This window comes from Uranotaenia lowii, unplaced genomic scaffold (genome assembly GCF_029784155.1).
Source record: "Uranotaenia lowii strain MFRU-FL unplaced genomic scaffold, ASM2978415v1 HiC_scaffold_208, whole genome shotgun sequence".
In the NCBI taxonomy this organism is placed as follows: Eukaryota; Metazoa; Arthropoda; class Insecta; order Diptera; family Culicidae; genus Uranotaenia; species Uranotaenia lowii.
Genome location: NW_026598100.1, coordinates 1 through 16604, shown reverse-complemented (window position 1 = coordinate 16604; position 16604 = coordinate 1). Strand labels below are relative to the sequence as shown.

The 16604-nt window shown below is 35.2% G+C and overlaps 1 protein-coding gene across 7 annotated transcripts in view; it reads left to right on the top strand.

Annotated features, from left to right (window-relative positions):
* The window catches only part of LOC129759618 (actin-binding LIM protein 1-like), a 55652-nt gene extending 39054 nt beyond the window's left edge, over positions 1 to 16598 (top strand). Inside the window, exons 3-9 of one of the 7 annotated variants that reach the window (XM_055757105.1) lie at positions 6424 to 6755; positions 6822 to 7188; positions 7475 to 7540; positions 7650 to 8173; positions 8235 to 8548; positions 15714 to 15823; positions 16219 to 16239. In XM_055757105.1, the coding sequence (XP_055613080.1) occupies positions 6424 to 6755; positions 6822 to 7188; positions 7475 to 7540; positions 7650 to 8173; positions 8235 to 8548; positions 15714 to 15823; positions 16219 to 16224 (1719 nt within the window). In that variant the 3' untranslated portion in view covers positions 16225 to 16239. The other 6 variants (XM_055757106.1, XM_055757104.1, XM_055757102.1 and 3 more) reach the window with 6 other exon arrangements.
* Positions 16599 to 16604: the final 6 nt, after the last annotated feature.

Here is a 16604-nt window from a genome sequence, read left to right as displayed (position 1 = left end):
CACTTATTGTACTTACCCAGCAACAAATTGAAACCATCCAACCTACTGAGATGACTTAACCCTCATCCGCATTAGATTTCATTACCCTAATCAGCACTTGTGGTGTCAATTTGACACCACAAGCTCAAATCGTTATAACTTTTGGCGTGTTAGACAGATTTAAACAAAACTTACATCAAAAGAAACCTTGTAATGTCAGTAAAATATGTTTAGAACATTATATACAGCTAAAGTTACAAGTTTTCTCGTTATTCAGCATGAAAGAAAAAAAATCCGAAAAAACATGCCTCACGGAAACTTTTGTAGTTCATATATTGCACGTCCAAAAAAATATTTGCCATATGCATATGAAGCTGAAGTTAATGCCTACATCATGAAGACAAGAAATATTTTTTTAATTTTTTTTTAATGAAATAGTCACAAAAAGTTAAAAAAAAGTGGTCTAAAAAACCTACTTTTCATTAGATTTCTAGTAAATACTGTTTGAGCGATGGTAGAGTTTTAGAAAAAAATATGACAACAAACTTTATTAAAATTCTAACATTTTGCCGTCTTTAGATTTTTGATGCAACAAAAATTGAATTTACTGGAATTTTTCAAAGTTCAATACCTTGCGCAATTTTTTTACAAATTGAAATTTCATCTGTTTTTGTGGTCCACCGTCAGGTTGTACCCGGATTTTCAGTGCTTTTACTTTGTTTGGACCAATCAAAAGTATATTCATTGGAAAGCAAATTTAAACTTCATTCTAGTGAGGTGCAACAAATTACGCTGTGAGATTTCACAAAAATATGAAAATTATAAACGTAAAATCATTCCCGAATTTCTAGAACTACAAGCACCGCGTCCAGCAAAACGTGTTTGTTTGCTCTCCGAGTAGGTACGGTGGGTTGTGATTCGGGCAGAGAGCGAAGCCGACAGACGAAATAATGATGCGTGTCGTAACTAGCAAATGCAAACTACTAGCAATAGAATATTTACAACCAAGAAATGCACGACACGCATCGTTATTTCGTCTGTCGGCTTCGCTCTCTGCCCGAATCACCACCCACCGTACCCTTCAAACAGATGAAATTTCAATTTGTAAAAAAATTGCGCAAAGTATTGAACTTTGAAAAATTTCAGTAAATTCAATTTTCGTTGCATCAAAAATCTAAAGACAGCAAAATGTTGGAATTTCAATAGATTTCGTAGTCATATTTTTTTCAAAACTCTACCATCGCTCAAACAGTATTTACTAGCAATCGAATGAAAAGTAGGTTTTTTAGACCACTTTTTTGAACTTTTTGTGACCATTTCATTAAAAAAAATTTAAAAAAATATTTCTTGTCTTCATGATGTAGGCATTAACTTCAGCTTTCATATGCATAAGGCAAATATTTTTTTGGACGTGCAATATATGAACTACAGCAGTTTTCGTGAGGCATGTTTTTTCGGATTTTTTTTCTTTCATGCTGAATAACGAGAAAACTTGTTACTTTAGCTGTATATAATGTTCTAAACATATTTTACAGACATTACAAGGTTTCTATTGATATAAGTTTTATATGAAGTTCATAATAATTCAAACGACTTAAATAGATTTTACTTTTGTGATGTCAAAATGACACCAAAAGTCGGAAAAGGGAGTTTTTTTGTCCAGGCTTCCAGGGTTCGTCCATAAAAAAAGTAAAGATGCAATATTGAAGAACTTTTGAATTCATTTAGGGTCTCCGAAGAAATTTTTGTATTTTGAAGCTTCTGAAAAAAGTTACAAGCCTTCAAACTTGCAATGGTGTCAAAATGACACCCTAATGCGGATTAGGGTTAAACCACCTTTACCACCCTCTACTTACTAATTTAAAAAAAAAATTTCAAGCATTACTACACTCGGCGGAGCATTTTCTGGAGAAAATACAGGTCGCAAAAACCAACACGCCGAACTGTTATTTTGCGACCTTTGTTTTGCACGCCAATCCAGTGCAGTGCAAAAAGTCGCAAAAACCAAATTACACTCGAAAGTGAGAAAGTCATTATGCGTCCTAAATTCAAATCATTTTGTTAAAGTTATTTATTGTTCAATTGAGACCAAGTTTTTAGCTAACATAGAATACATGTTTATGAACTGTTTGCTGCCAATATCTCAATTTTGTTTATATTGGTTCATACGACCTAATCAAAACAAACTCTAGAAATACGTCCTAACGTGGCATTGTCATACACGTACAATGTACTTAGCACCGGTGCAACTCACCGGAAAAAACGCATCTGAACGCGCCTCGCTTGCCTGATGTACTCTTTTCCCAAGCAACTGAACGGAAGAGGAGGAGGCTTCTTCTTTGCACTCCCAGCAGCATTAAGACACTTTGTTTATAAACACGGTGAAGAGAAAAGATAAATATTGCTTCGCAAAAAGCGAAGAAATTTTAATGAAAAAAGATAAAAACAAATAAAGTAGAATATGAGTTATCGAGTTGTGTATTTCACAACCCCCGATGTAGTTACAGGGTTGCTAGCGACCCGGGAATACCGGGAATAACTGGGAAAATTGCCATGCTTGAATAATTTTCACGGAAAAAATATTTTAAAATTAATTTCTAAATGTATGAGTAGTTTTCGCCAGTCTTGATATAGATTTACCTCAAAAACATTTATTTTCGTTTTAATCGCTTTTTTTATTCATTCCGAACAAAATACGAGATAACTCGTTATTTCATTCTTCGCAAGTGTGCTATACTTACAAGCATAACTAAAATGGTATAAATTTTATAATGAATCTATAATCGACAAAACATTTTTTAACTCAATGATAGTAAGTTTGAACAATTTGGTCCAGAGTTTTCTGATATGAAGAGTGTCGAATTTTGGTATATCGGCACAGATTTCTTGGTGGTTCTTCATGTGTTTGTAACCATTTAAGCCACCAAATTATTCAGTGTTTGATATACATGTTTCATTATTTAATGCAAAAAAAACAAATATTTTAGCAGCAGGAGACGTTTTACAGTTACAATTTGTCGACGTAAGGAATCTCTTTTTCGCCTGAGAAAGATATTGTTTTTGAATGTTGTTATTTTTCTGTTGTTCGTTTAAATTAGCCTGAGAAATAAAGTCTCATGTCACTAGGATTTTGTTTTTATTCTTCCTTCGTTAAACTTCTGCTTAATGTTTCTTGAGCTGGGAAATACATATGTTCTATGTAAAAATTGGAAAACAAGATCCTGTCAAAATAATATCTTACATTCAAACGATAAACGTTCGGCGCGGTTTTATTCACGATTTTCTACATTTTTACGAATGTTTAGTTCAAATGACTAGGGCATTACGAAAGTTTTTTTTTGTTGTATGAAAAAATCTTTTTTTTGTTTGAATGAAAAAAAAAACATCAGCCACTGGTGGGTATTCATACATACATACATACATACATATAAAAAAAACATTTTTTTCCAAAACATGTCTTTGGATTTGTACAAAATATATAACTGCATTTATAATGTAAATATTATCCTGAAATCTGATAATATTAAGTTTTATAAGACAAATCCTCATTCAAGTTAACAAGCTGATTTGATGTATTCCTATTTAATTTTTTTTCTACAACTCTGTAAAAATTCTAGAAAAACTGAAGTTTTCATAGTGACTCAAAAGAACCCCCAAATCATTAAAATAAAGATCAAGTTAACAGCAATTGTTTTTGCAACAATAGCCTGAGTCGATTTGGGGTCATTTTTGAATTTCTCAAACCCTGGGGTCTAAAAAGCTTCGTCTTGGTTTAAAACTGATCCATGATTTTTTGTAGAATTTCTAAGTAACGTTTACATGAGTACATTTAAACTCTTAGGTTTGTATGGGAAAATTGAATATTTTGTACTAAAAAATCAACATCATTTTTGTTTCTTCTGTGGAACCAAGCCTGCTTATGGTTTTTGTGCAAATTTATAAAGGCTCCAAAGGATACTTCCCGCTGAACAACTTTGTGTTGAACGGGGACATGTCATTTGGCATTGATATACAATAAATTCAATTGACATCACTGCTGAGTGCCAAGCGAGGTATTGCATGACTAGTTTTCATGTACTTCGCTAGGCACCACTGCTGATGTCAATTGAATTTGTTGTTTTTCAATGCCGAATGACATACCCCTGTTGAACAGCTAATAATTTTTTTTTCCTAATAAGATACGAACTTACGGTCTTCGACAAAGGTGTTCAGCGGAAAATTTCCTTTAGATAATTTCTAAATTGGCTCAAAACCCATTAGCAGGCTCGGTAGCGCCGATGTGGTCTAGTGGATAGATAGACTGGTGCGAGTCTGGTTTTGGTATGCCAGGCGTATTGGGTTCGATTCCCGGTATCGGCAAGAAAACTTTTGGGTTCAAATCCCTTAAGTGGCCGACAGGTAAGATGTGTTTCCTCATATAACTGACTATATAATAAGAATGTTCAATCAGTTGCCAGCTGGCCACGGATGCCGGAATACCTGTAAGTAAACTAGCCTGATTCGTTCTTCCAAAATATACCTACATCAACACACGCAATACATTCACTCCATAACAGGTCATACGAAGCCATGGGGTCCGGGTATGGTGTACGCATTGCATTGGAGATTTGTCGAACCTAACAATCTAAGAATGCATGTGAGCACATACTTAGGCAGAAACTGCGGTGAATCCGTGCACCCATGATGGATAACCAACATACATACATATGTATACAATAGCAGGCTCAGTTTCTCAGAAGAAACGAAATTAATGTTAATTTTTCAGTACCAAATATTCAATTTTCCCATACAAACCTAAAAGTTTAAATTTACTCATGTAAACGTTACTTAACAATTCTGCAAAAAATCATGGTGAGTTTCGATCAAAACGAAGCTTTTTAGACCCCAGGGTTTGAGAAATTCAGAAAAGACCCCAGATCTACTCAGTCTACCAAAACAATTATCTAATAGATGAAACTTATTCCGTTAGATTCGCCCCAATATTTTATGAAAACCTGTCAATTTGATGCAAAAAGGCTACGTGCTAAAAGACGTAGAAAAAGATTTGTCATGTTTCATACCGGTCAACAAGGTTTGGGAAACAATTGTTAGAAATTTTTAGGGCTTTACATTGATTTTTTTTTATTCACCATTATTTTATATTAAAAAAGCAGTATAATTAAAACCGGAAAAATCATCATTTTTAACCGGGAAAAACTTAGGAATTTCAAAACGAAAAATCGCTAGCAATCCTGTGATACGAAAAGACTGGATATTATCATGATTTCTCACCGGTTAACAATTTTTTGGAAAAATTGTTAGAAATTTGAAGGCTTTATATTGTTTTTTTTTTATTCATCATTATTTTATATTTAAAAACGAGTATAATATATATCGCGAGAATCATTATTTTAAATCGGGAAAAACCTGGAAAAACTTTAGTACTTCAAAACAAAAAATCGCTAGCAACCCTGAATAACGAAAAAAATACATGGAATTTCATCACCTCCTGGATCACAACTAAAACAATTCAATTTTTGTAAAATATTTCTTGGGCATATATATCCATCCCTCAAAAGTCAAACTATTGAAATTTTTAAAATTTTTATTTTTGCCTTGAATAATGGCCGCCATGACATTTGGCGCCAGAAAAAACTGAATATTACGTTCTCTGAAAAACACGCATAGCATTCAATATTTTTTCAGACTAGTGGTAATTTTTGTAGAATTATTTTCATGAGTATGGATAAAAATCTTAGCAAGATGAAAAGTACATTTTATCCCCAGTGTATCACCTGTGGTCCACTTTATTTATTCGAAAATTTATATGTTTTAGTGAAAATCTAAACAAACCATTATTTGATTTTGTTTAAAAAAGAAACCTTCTGCACATCAGTATTTTTATTCTATGATAAATATGAAAACTTGTTAAGTTATTCAACACCATATGACGACTGGATTTAAATTCTTGTGCAGCCTTTGATCTGCCAGGAAAAAAAATAGACAATAACCATTCGTGCGTACTGTTTAAACCATTTTGACGTTTCGGAGAAAAATGCATCTCAATCAATTTAGTAGCACGTGCTGGCGCTTTGTAGAGATCATTTTTGGTTGCTCTTAAGGCGATGTAGGCAAAACTCATCCGGACGCATCGTGAAGTGTACACACTCTCCAACGCAAGTTCTTAAACTACGATTCCATAATGTTCGCGGACTGCTATTCCCACATGCTTGCGAGTGTCAATCTCTGGCTCATATTTGTGTAACACCAAGCAAATCAAAAGGAAAAAGAATGTTCAAATCCATTTAAATCGAACATTTGCAATTTTCCTGTCTGAAAAATTAAATTTTGAACGCTCGCTTTAAGTGGACACACTCCCAAAACCCCTTCCGGAACTAACAGCTGATACTTAATGGTTGTGGTTTTGTGTAATTTCCCATCTGAAAAATGACGATTTTCCAAAAGGTCACCAACACCGGCAAGGAGGTGCTTTGCGAGGCTTGCGTCAAGGGCCCAACACCAGCAGCAGCAGTAGTTCCGGCAGTGGCGGCGGCGGGACCGCAAGTCACTAGTTCACCAAAGAGACAGATCGAGCAGATTCAGGAACAGAAGACGATAAAGGAAATTACTTCTAGCCCCACGAAATCTGCCACCCTGCAACACCACCAGGAAGCGGTCCGGAAGCAGCAGAACTGCAAGGACTCAGATCCGAACGAGTGTGCCGGATGTCAGCAGCAGCTGAAGGAAGGCCAGGCGCTAATCGCCCTGGACCGGCAGTGGCACATATGGTGCTTCAAGTGAGTTGGCTCTTGAAGTTTCAAATGGCGTGGGACTCTAACTTTATGAAATTTTTTCTTCTGCAGGTGCAATGCTTGCGGGATCACGCTAAGCGGCGAGTATATGGGCAAGGACGGGGTTCCGTACTGCGAGAAGGACTTCCAGAAGTCTTTCGGCGTCAAATGTGCCTACTGCAACCGTTACATTAGTGGGAAGGTCTTGCAGGCCGGTGACAATCACCACTTCCATCCGACGTGTGCCCGGTGCACCAAGTGCGGTGATCCATTTGGCGACGGAGAAGAAATGTACCTGCAGGGTGGCGCCATTTGGCATCCTCGGTGTGGCCCCGGTCCGTCCTCGGAGTCGGCCATCCTGAATGGAGTCGAATCCAATGGCTTCAACACGGAAACCGAGTTCGATCGGACCAGCACAAGTGCAATGAGTGAAATTCAGGTAGTGTGTCTGTGAAAGGAGATCGACAGTTTTGTTCTACAGAAGAAGCAAACTCTTTAGCTAGTTGTGTTTAATGCAATGCTTCTTATTTTAAATAACCTTAACTTATTATTTAATTTCAATTCGTTAATCTCTCGTAGCACGGGGGTTGCGGATTATATAATTTACATTTTTTGGTCGAACGTTGAGTTCATCATTTAAAATGTTTATTTTAGTTCGTTATTGCAGCTGCAAGCATGTTGAGTAATTTTGCACTGGCGTTTGTTTTTAAATTATTTTTTTTCAGTTTTCGTTACGTTCCCAAACACCAAGTTTGAGTGGTTCAGTTTATAGTCCTTACACAAATAGAAAGGTTAGTTTTATCGTTTTCATTTAGTCTAAGCTTGCTTGATTAATTTGTTAGCCAAACACATTCTCGAGCATTGTTTCCAAAATATCAATTTTTGTTTCCCCTAAATTAGTATCACCGAACTACTAGTCCTGGACTGATTCTGAGAGAGTACAACCGTCAAGGATTTGACGACATAACACGTATCCACACCTATAGTTATTTAACAGATGAACCACATTATCTGAGAAAACCGATAGAACCTTATGACAAGGCGCCAGTGTCACCGCACTTCCATCGGCCGCATCATTATGGTAGCAGTGCTCGTTCGGGTTCCGGGTCTCGATCCCATTCCCGCAGTCGTAGCGCCATGAAGGTTCTGGTCGATAGCATCCGATCGGAAACGCCGCGCCCGAAAAGCCCCGGAATGAACAACGAAGAACCGATCGAGATGAGCCATTATCCGGGTGCTAAGAAGCCGCCACCAGGCGAAAAACCAAAGATAGAACGGGACGATTTTCCGGCCCCTCCTTACCCGTACACCGATCCGGAACGGCGGCGACGCTACTCGGATTCGTATAAGAACATCGAGTCAGATGATGAGGTGGATAATGCTCAGGTCAAAAACAAAGAGGACAAGGAGAATCAGGTTGAAAGGTAAGAATAGTAGTTATTTTTATAAGGGATATCTTTGAAGCCCCCTTTCCCCCTATTTTAGAAGACTCCGTCGTGAAGAAGAAGAGCTCAGCAAGCTGAAATCTTCCGGGATGGGCAAGGTGATACTGAAGGACCTGCAGGAGCATAAAAAGTACGAGAGCTGGAAGCGGGAGAACCTGGATCCTCGCAACGCGTCCCGTACCCCGTCAGCGTCGAAGGAACCGAGCTACCGGCTGCGATACGAATCACCGGTTGGGGCTTCCCCATCGCGGAATCTCGACCACCAGCGACCCTACGAGGAGGAATACTTCGATCGATCGACTAGCTACCGCGGATCGGTGGGCCGCGCCATCGGAAACGCTCCCAGCTACAATGGTAAGTCTGGGGTGGATGGGTTGTGGGGGTATTGAGCATCTAGAACTATGTTTTGAGAGATCATGACGCTGGGTTCGTCTTAAGGTGTAATAAGGAAGCCCATATTAGATATTTGAAAGATACATACCTACTGCAAAATGTGCCTATTTTTCCGTTCAATGAGGAGACCCCTGAAGGCCTTATAGAGAACTACCGAACAACTACTATCTCAGCTATGGAGTAGTTTCCGTCAATCTCTGCCTCGAAAATTTATGCATATGTTCTATCAGGGAAGTATGATTGACAAAAAGAAAGTAGAAAAACGAAAAATTGGACGATGATGGAACAATTTGTCCTGTCTGGGTAAGGTTGACCGCTTTGCCCCGAATTCACTGGATATACTAATGACTCCTGAAGCAAAGTCGGCAATTAGTTGATCTAGAAAGTCGGAAAATGGCGGGTTCAACTCCTGCTCAGTGCAGCCGGTATTTTTACCAACATTTTCCAAACAAAAAAACAACATTTTTTCAACTCCTCTGGAAATCTAACCTTTTTCTGATAAACTGATTCTTTGAATGATTTCAGTTATTTATTTTATCCTAATTTTAACATTCTCAGGTCATGAATTCATCTCTGATTGTTTTCCGTTTTTAGTGAGAAGACAAACAATAGTCTTCCGAGGTTTGGGACACTAATGAAAAATAAACATACGCTAAACTTTCGAGTGAAACGTGGCGAAAAGCATTGTCGTGTCGAAAAAGCCGATTCATACAAATCGTGATCACACTCGCGATTTTATGTTAGTGCTTATCTTATAAAAAATACAGCAGCATCTGTTAAACTACGCGTCGATTCGGGCATCAATATGGTTGTCTAGCTTCTAACCAGTAAACTCAATTGAATCAGACAGAAGGGAGTTTGTGAAGATAAACATAAATGCATGGCTGATGTAGGGTGATTTAGGTCTCATCTTCAGGCTGATTAACCCAGACATTGATTTTCTTCTGAGCATGATTGAGAATCAGACAAGAAATTAAAACAAGAGTTGATTATTCAATAGACTGAGTCGATTTGGGGTCATTTTTGAATTTCTCAAACCCTGGGGTCTTAAAAGTTTTGTCTTGGTCCAAAACTCATCCATGATTTTTTGCAGAATTGTTAAGTAACGTTTACATGAGTAAATTCGAACTTTGAGGTTTGTATAGAAAAATTTAATATTTTGTACTGAAAAATCAACATCATTTTTGTTTTTTTTCTGTGGAACCGAGCTGAACAACTTTGTTGAACACCGTAACTTAGTATCTTATTAGGCAAAAATTATTAGCTGTTTTACAAGGGTATGACTTTTGGCTTTGATAAACAATAATTTCCATTGACATCACTGCTGGGTGCCTAGCGAGGTCTTGCAAGGCTTCTTTTCATGCAATACTTCGCGTGCCTCCAGCAGTGATGTCAATTGAATTTTTAGGCACTTCCTGTATCTCTAAAATAAGCCCAAGCCCGGAGTGAACTCCAATTGCTATCCGTTACCCGGCTAAGCGTTTCTTCAACCGGCATTCTACCACATTGAAACTTGTTGTAGCGGTACCCATCCAAAGAAAAAACACACAATTTTCAAACAATTTTAGGGTGATTTTTAGAATCGTAATAACAACTCATGGCTATTAATGACTGTATTAAAAAAATGCAACACTTTCATTTGTGAATAACTTTTGAACGGATAGATGAAAATTGATTAAATTTTCAGTTACACTACCTAGTAATGTAATGTTTAACAACAAACATTTGTGGCGATTTGTCAAGTAGTTTTGAGATGAGATAGCGTCTAATGAATACAGTTCATTGGCCAAAGTTTTTGCGCAGTATCGTGAAAAATCATTAAAAGTCTCATTGAGGGACCCCAAAACAGCTGGAAATCAACTATTCGGCTAAAATTTATGTGGTAAATCTATCTAGAAGTCTTAGAGGATCTTACAGTGAGCTAAAATTTGAAAAAAGTAAGTATGATTATTTCCATGAAAGTATGGGAAGTGAGAAGGTCAGTTTTTCTGTCTGATTCGCTCAACAAACCAAAAAAACAGAACATCGTGTCTCAATGATTAAAAGCTGTCCACCGATAAAATAATCAAAAAGAGGTGGTTAAATCGTGCGCAAAATGGTAAACCCCTTAGCTGGGTGAAATTCTGAAAAATTTCGTGAAGGAAATCGATACGAACTTTCTAGCAAGCTACTGGAAGATCTACTGTCAGAAAATTTTCACTGAAAAGCCTCGCTTGAATGTTCCGAAGAAGAATGCAGAGAAAATTTAACAAAAAATGTATCTAGTACTAGATTTGGCTGACGATCTGTGGAAGATGCAAGCAAATCGATAAGTAGTCGTTATGTACTACATTGGCACAAATATACCAAAAAAAAAACGCCTACAAAAGCGATCGTTTTCCTTCCATAGCCCTTTTAAAAGTTTCTCAAAGTTAATACTCTGTTTTGGTTGAATCTGGAACCATGCCATTAAGCGAAAACTGTGTAGGAGTGATAAAAAGTTATTAATTTTGTATTCTTGCAGAAGTGGGACAATCTGCTAAACTTGTCATAACTTTTACAAAAAAGAAAATTGAGTTATTTTGAAGGTCCAGTTCCAGGAAATGAAGAGCGTTAACAAAAATAGCTTGTTTTAGCAAAACGGTAGTTTATAGAGTGCAATATAGATGGCGCATATGTTGCCCAAAAATTGTAGTCAAAAAACATATCGCTATCTCAAAAATTACTCGACAGTATCAATGAAAATTTCATAAATTCTCATCCATCAGTTCAAAAGTTGTTCACAAATGAAAGTGTTGCATTGTTTTCGAAAACAGTCCTTAATAAGCTAATTTGCGAGTTTTTTTATTATTTACAACAATTTTGACTTAACGTATTACACATAAATAATGGGCAAGGATGCAGAAAAAAAATTCTGTGTTCTTCCGAAAAAATTTTCAACTTTCTGTGGTTTTCTGTGATGAAAATAGCAAACATCTCTTTACTTGAGAAATATAATTAAACATTACCAATCTTATCATGTTTTTTTTCCAAAATAATGTTAATAATTCCAAATTTATGTTGACAATAAGAGAAAAACGTTCAAAATTTAAAAAAAAAATCTGTAAAACTTGTGCATATTTCCAAAATTCTGTGTTCTGTGACACAGAATCTGTGGTGAAAATTTGCTCCAAATTCTGTGAATTCATAGATTTTTCTGTGATTTCGGAAACCTTGATAGTGGGCCAAGTGGTGAAAGTTAAACACACTTATGAATCAGTCTTTGAATCGATGAAAAAAATGCAATTACTTTGAGGCGTTGAGGGTTTTAAGCATTGTTTGTACATCCGGTGCAATTATTTTCTCCTGCATGATTTTCCATATCGACTTTTTGCTACATAGTTTGAACATGTGAACAAAAAATTTCAACGTTCCTTTTACAACACATAAGTTATGTCAAGTAGCTTCGGATAACACTGCAGAGCTGTTGGCCATTCGCAAAGCAGATCAAATTGTTTCAAATCGACCAAACGGAAAATTTGCCATTATAACCGACAGCATGAGCTGCCTGATAAGTTTCGTATCCGATTGCCTGGTTACGAAATTAAAGAAATGGTAAAAACTGTCCATCTCAGAGGATAACAATCACTTTTAAGTGGAATTCCTCTGAATGAGTTAGCTGACCAAGAAGCAGGCCCGTGCGAAGGACCCGTTCATGGGGGGGGTTTTCAAAATTCAAATTTAGCTAAAAATAATAACAATACCAAAAACAATAAATAAAGAAACTTGTTTCAAACACCATTTTCTTACTCATAAATATTTCCCAAACTAAAAAGATAATAAAATTTTCTGATAAAATCAATCAAAATTTTAAAAACAAATCATGATGAAAGAATCAATTCAAAGCCATTTCCGGTTAATCATTGATAAATTTTTCAAAATGGTGTTCCTCATTCTGAACTAGAAATTTGCTTCAAAATAAATTTTCAAAAGTCTAAATAGTTCTCAGATTTGAAATATTCTTCCAAAACACAGATTTAAAAAATATATGAATTCTTTAATAAACGTCAGATAAGGTTAAAAATTAATCCAAACAAAAAAATTGTTAGGGAAATAATTATACCTGTTATTCATTATACATCTTTGTTTACATTCCTTTTCTTCATTTTCAATTGAAGGGTTGATTGAAAAATTCCTCTGTCGTATTTTGAATTTGGAAAAAAAAATTCACGACTTGAAATGTGATTTTTTTTTATTTAAAAAAAATCCATTTTGAACTTGAAAGATTTATTCAAAAGTTGATGATTGAATTTAATTTGATAAAAAAGAAGGAATATTATTAATAGGAAGGAGTTAATATTTTTTCAAGAGTGTCAGTGCAGCGGTCAAAGTCAGAGAAAAACCATTTTGTAAAATAAAATTCTTCCAGGGATCAAAATAACAGGTCAAAAAAGGTCATTTTTGAAGTTCTCAATATTACCTTTATAAATCATGATCAATTTAACTGACAAAGTACATGTTGGGAAATGTATAATTTCGTGAATGATCTACAAGAAAAAAAAATCAAAATCAGGAACTCCAACTTTTGTTGTAAATACTTGAAGCACAAAGCAAATACAAATTTAGTTAGCATTGCGCATTCAAACTAAGCATTAAACTTGCTACTTCGAATCATTTTTCGAAATTTTTAAAGATTTATTAAAAAAATCATGATCATTTAAAAAAAACATGGTTTCATATTACAAAAATAGTTTATAAATTTTCAATCGAAGGTTTTAAAGTTTTAAACTTTCAAGCGTTGAAGATTTTGTCACGGTTTTTTGAAACAACATTACAATTTAGTTTTCGTTATAACAGGACCAATTTAAATCAGACAAATACCACTAATACGTTTTTGTGTTCTGAAATGGTGATAAAATGCATCAATAAAAATAAAAGTTTTTAAAAAAATTTATTAAGTACTAAAAAATGACAAAAAGATGAAAAATTCAAAAAGTTAAAAAACAAATTAAAACAAAAGACTGAAAATGACTAAAAACAACTAAAAAATGATGAAGAACGAAAAAAACAGCAAATATGACAAATGAAAACAAACATTATAAACAAAACAAGATAAGTGCAAAATGCATCAAAAACATGATGAAAAAAAACAAAAATTACTAGAAACGGTCAAAAATTGACTAAAAATAACATTTTTGATAATAATATTAGTTATTTTGTAAAAATAACTGATAAAAAAGTGGAGAAAAAAAAACCGTTCGATTTTGGCAACATTCGATTTTGGCAACACAAAATGTACGAGCGTGTTGCCAAAATCGAACGGGGTCTGTATCAGGAAATAAAAAACAACTGTACTTTAAAATTTGGTTAATTTATTTGAAAATTATAGATATAGATATAAAGATGAAAAATAGAAGTCGTTGAATGAGGTAAAGTGAACAAATGAAAAAATTTATAACCTTTTTCACAGAATTCAAAATGACTTGAAGTTTAGAGGAAAGTTGATATTTGCTTTAAAACGATTTTAAAACGTTATGTTTTGTTATGTTATGTTTTAGAGCCTTTTAAAAAAAGTGAGGAAATTTCTTGAATAACTATTTATAAGTTATTTAAATAACAAAAGCTGATAGAATAATCGCATATTAAGATTCAGGGCACCCACATTAGTCAAAATGCCTTTTAAATTCATTGCACGTCGGAAAAACGAAATTTTTTTGGCCTTCCGTAATTTATAAAAAAAAAATTAAATGTGAAGTTGAGCATTTGAAAGAACGAGAAATAAGTTTTTTTTGGAGAGTATCTCATATCAGCGTAACAGAGGACATAAGTTCAAGTTTTTTTTTTTTGTTGATTCTGTTGACCATCGTGAGTTTCATGGCTACCGAATTGTTGATGTATAAAATTAGTATTTGATAAATTAATTTTGAAGTTAAAATGATTGGCTTAAAACTCTGAACTTGTTGAGTAACAGTTCTTAACAAAAAATCCTTTCTAAAGATGAGTTAGGGTTTTTGTATGCAAATTTAGAGTTTCAATACAAAACGTTGAGTGATTCTTGACTTGAATCAAATCAAAATTTATAATTAAAAGTTTGTTTCAATTCGTGAACGTCGAATAGTGTCGTAAAATGAAATGTCTCAAGCCTAAAGATTAAAGATTAAATACCGCCGGAGGCGAGCCAAATTTCAGACTAGCGTGTAAACACTTATTTTCATACTACTTTTAAAATCAAGTAATTTCCCTTTACTACGGAAAAAATTTACTTGGAAAAAATCTCCATGGGGGGGGTTAAACCCCTAAAACCCCCCCCGTTCGCACGGCCTTGCCAAGAAGCAAAGGCCGCATCATAGCAAAAAAACATCTAATAACTACATACTAACTACTCATGAAATATCGTTTCCGAGCCGTCTCAGGGGTACACAAAGATGACAAGAAGTCTGGAATAGTGGAGATAAAGGTCGATGCTGCCCCAATATTTTATCCTATGTTTCGATACAACTTTCACAAAAACTTGGGTACGATAAAATTGTGTTTTCATTCGAAGTGACGAACAGACTCGTTGTTCTTTCGATCCGGATCTCAATTACTATGATTCTGGTTTTGATTCTGATCATGATTTTGTTCTTGAGTCCTCAACCTGATATCCCGAACTTAGATCTAAATCATGATTTTGAATTTCATGGGTATCATGATCCAGATCTTTGACCGGTTCCACATGTTGACCCCGTAACTGATCCTGATCCTGGGCTTAAGATTCAAGCTCCTCATTTTTCAAAGAATTTCAACCCATATGAGTTATCAAATCATCAATGTTGACTTTAAAACGAGAATAGTTCTGAGCCAATGCAAACTCGTTTATGAAAGTAGCAATTCGTGGTTATCAAAAGCGGTGAACCTTCGTTGATGCCATTTTTTACGGTCGCCATACACACATTTTTCTATAAACCTTAGATAAGTATGTTTTTAAAAGCTTTATCATTGTTATTTTAAAATTTTAAGTTTTATCAACATGTATAATAATTCGTATTATATTTGTTCTTTTTAATAATTAAGTATTTTAAGTATCCATTAGTTCGACCATTCGTTTTCTAGATTATGATTTACCCATTGTTTGATCAAACTTTTTTCCATTCATCCCATCACAAAACATTGATAAACACCTACACAGAAATACGCCCACACACAGCCATTCACTCGTATAGGTCACCGCCGAAGCCAGGATATGGATTCAAATCGTCGACGCTACCACCATCGTCGATCCGGAATGGCTACAGCTCTGTAAGTTGGCAAGCGGCAGTTCGACGGACTCCGCTTGAGCCTAGAATCCTCTTCCTTCGATGTTATCTGCTACCTTATGTATTAAATTAACAACTCAAAAGGGGGAAATGGTGGTGTGGTGGTGGTAAATCATGGCTAGAATCTTTGTGGTGCACTCTCGTTTTCGTTTCCCATGGGTAACGTCCGTGGAACATCCTAATAATACTTACACTTGACCAAGAAAAGCTTCTGTGAAATAACATTTTTTCTACAGCTGCTAATCCACATATCTCTATGTTTGTTTTCTTCAATTTTCCCCAAAACATTTAATACGCTTGCTGGATCTGTGTCTGGACTAACCTACTTATCCCTAAACAAACTTTGAAACCGAACGTTCCATATCGTAATCATCGCAGTGGTGAGTTCCTTACGACAAGTACCTAAACCGGGTTACGGCTTGGCCCCTCGTTCGCATACCTTCAGTTCCGCTACATCTGGTTCCGCTCACGGTGTTCCTGTAAGCTGCTTTTAACTGTAGTACTTATTACTTATCAAAAGTTATTTCAAGATTTGAAAAAATCCGTTTTTGATTGTTGCATCGTGATAATTTTTTTATATCAATTTAAATGTTCTTTTCTTTGTTTCTTTATCACGTTTATTTTGAAAATCGGTATAACATGAAAATATTACTTTGGCAATTCTTTACCAGTGACGTAAAAGCAGTTATCGTTTAAATTTTTTTTAACATTAGTTTTTTTTCCAAGACGTTCAACTTCAGTTATCCATGCTTTCATGAATGTGC